Source organism: Corvus brachyrhynchos, unplaced genomic scaffold, assembly GCF_000691975.1.
Source record: "Corvus brachyrhynchos isolate BGI_N302 unplaced genomic scaffold, ASM69197v1 scaffold10, whole genome shotgun sequence".
Taxonomy (NCBI): Eukaryota; Metazoa; Chordata; class Aves; order Passeriformes; family Corvidae; genus Corvus; species Corvus brachyrhynchos.
Window position 1 is genome coordinate 4,781,622 of NW_008236180.1, and position 2,561 is coordinate 4,784,182.

The following is a 2,561-nucleotide window of genomic DNA, read 5'->3' on the forward strand; positions in this document are numbered from 1 at the left end:
AGAGTGTAATGCACCCAGACTAACAGTTCAGGTGTCCTAAATAGAGTCACTGCTACAATTAGAAAGAATTCTTATCTGATCCCTCTTAGTCAAGTGCATAATTTTGTAAATGTGGAATGGAAAGATTTGGGTACAATTGTATTTTCATCTGAATCACTTCATCTTTCCTTCCTATTGCTGAATTTAGGACAGCACTCTAACCACCATTACAAACACTTCATTCAAGTGTCTGCCTTCCAACAACACCCAGCTCTTGGCACATTCCTGGGGCAGACATGCAAACAGAAATCCTGAAATCATCAGAATGTGGACAGCAGCACAGTCAATTTTCGGACAGCACACAGCTCGGGTATCTCTACCCAACTGAACAAATTTTAAGTAGATTTGAAGAAATGTTACCATACAAAACACACAACATAATTCTAAACAGATTTGACGTAAGGCAGAAAAAGAAAAGACAGCTCAAGAGCAAATGCACATATTCAGCACGAACAGACAAGGAGTCCATGCACAAGAACAGATGTGAGGGTGTTACCGGCTCTGGCTGCTGCTTGTAGCCCCAAAACTTTACCCAGAGAGCAAAAGAGAAAAGAGCAAGGAAGGTAGAAGCAGCTTTTAGCAAAAAATTGGCAGCATTTTTTCAGGCAAGTTAAGTAGCATGAACCTTTTCCAACTTTTAACATCTACTGACAAGAGAAACAGTGAAATGTGTTTGGTCACTGGACCCCAAATACACTTTTAACCAATGTAGTGCATCAAAAAAGTGCTAAATCTTTTCTGCAAAGGGTCAGAAGTTTCAGGAACAAAATTTAATTTTCAGTAACACAGCTTAGACTCTAGAGCGCCACGTTGCTGTGGTCCTTGTCAGTAGATGTGATGAGCTTTTAAACTTAATATTCTATTTGTATTTGTTAATAATACTAAAGAAAGAAAAGCTTCTAAAAGGGAAACTGCCAGAAGGAGTGAAGAGGAAGACCTGTAGAAAAACTAGTTTTTCTTAAGCCAGGCAGTAAACACTTTAAAGCTTTGAAATAGGAAGTTTGGGTACTTTAACAAGGCATTTTTGTTGCAAACATGCCCAAGTTTGGCCATTTGAAGGATTAATATCCCAGTGCATAGACCTGTCTGAACACCAACGTCTGCAGCTGGCACATTTGTTTTGAGCAATACTTTCTATGCCTATCAAAAAGCCAACCAGGCTAATGCTGCACATACACAAGAGTTAGAGTTCAATTAAAACTCCTGAACCATCTATAAATATATATAAGGCTTATCTCACCCAGAACTAGGCAAATTAGGAATCCCATTCTTTTATACATTTCTACATTTCAATTTAAAACTTTTCCTTGCAGACAGATCTTGGTTATGTCAGAGCTCTGTGTAATTCTGACTCCGTTTTAACCCCAGTTTGATAAATGAAATGCTTTTGTCATTGCTACTTTTTAAAATACACACAGGCAAATTGATTTATTAATAATGAGCAGTTCACATTTGTAACACCTTACTAGGCTTCAGCCATGGGAAGACCGCTTGCATTGTATTTATCACCACGAAAACTACTTCAAGATAGTTGAAGATTCACAGAAGTAAGATAAGGGGATGTTAAGTTTGTAAGCTCTGCAGCCTCTCCAATACATCCAACAGGAACAAACAGCAGAGTATCCCTGTTTATCTCTTGCTTAATTTGATCACTGCAGCTGATTGCAACTCCCATGGAATTAAAAGCTAGAACTAAACACTACTGTGCACTGTGAAGGAAAAGCACACTGGTCTGTTGATGATCAAATCTAAGTCAATTGGTGCAGGCAAACACATGGCATTTAAAGACAATTACACTGACTAAGAGCTAATCTATAATCACCTTCTGACTTGCTTGAGATCCAAATCTGGTAGCCTGTGAAAAGAAACAAAAACATTCAGGTTTATCAGGAATAAATCCTTTGATTTTTAAAGACACACATTTAGAAATGCTGCATTATCCTCTCCAAGGTAATGGAGCTTTGGTAGAATTTCACAATGAAAAGAACACAACCATATCACCACCCCTGGCATTCCATTGCTTTGGGGAAGTGTCAGTCTTTCCCAACTTGCAGCAGAGGGAAGAAAGGGTCTTCAAAATGGACTAGACCTTGGTGGGCCAGTGTAGGTGAGTATCAATATTTTTGTCTACTATAATGTCACCCAAAGTACCAGGTAATTGTTATGTCTATGAAGATTTGGAATAATATTAAGCAAAACTGAAAAAAAGTTGCAATGCATTATGTTCACAAAAATATTTAGTCTCTTTCCATCAGCATCTATGCAAAATGTAATACATTCTTATTTCCTCTGGTTTTAAATGACAGTGAGTCGAATCACTGTCACTCAAGTGTGCAAATTTGTAGAACATGCAGAACATGAAGACCATGCCTCAGTTTTTCCCAAATCATCCCACTGGACACAATCTTGGCCCAATGAGCTTTTTATTTTAACTGACAAAAATGCTGCAGTTAAGACACAAGACAAAGCAAGGAAAAATAGAAACCCATCACCAGTTTTTAACTTGGTATCAAATTCCTGCT

General features: G+C 38.0%; 1 protein-coding gene across 8 annotated transcripts in view; it reads right to left on the reverse strand.

Annotated features, from left to right (window-relative positions):
* ARFGAP1 (ADP ribosylation factor GTPase activating protein 1) overlaps positions 1-2,561 on the reverse strand; it is an 18,318-nt gene that overhangs the window by 6,299 nt on the left and 9,458 nt on the right. For 5 of the 8 annotated variants that reach the window (XM_017734153.1, XM_017734160.1, XM_008634639.2 and 2 more), the window contains exon 9: positions 1,862-1,894. In XM_017734153.1, coding sequence (XP_017589642.1) covers positions 1,862-1,894 — 33 coding nt within the window. Of the gene's footprint in view, positions 1-535; positions 566-1,861; positions 1,895-2,561 lie in introns of all 8 variants that reach the window. The other 3 variants (XM_008634646.2, XM_017734140.1, XM_017734165.1) reach the window with 1 other exon arrangement.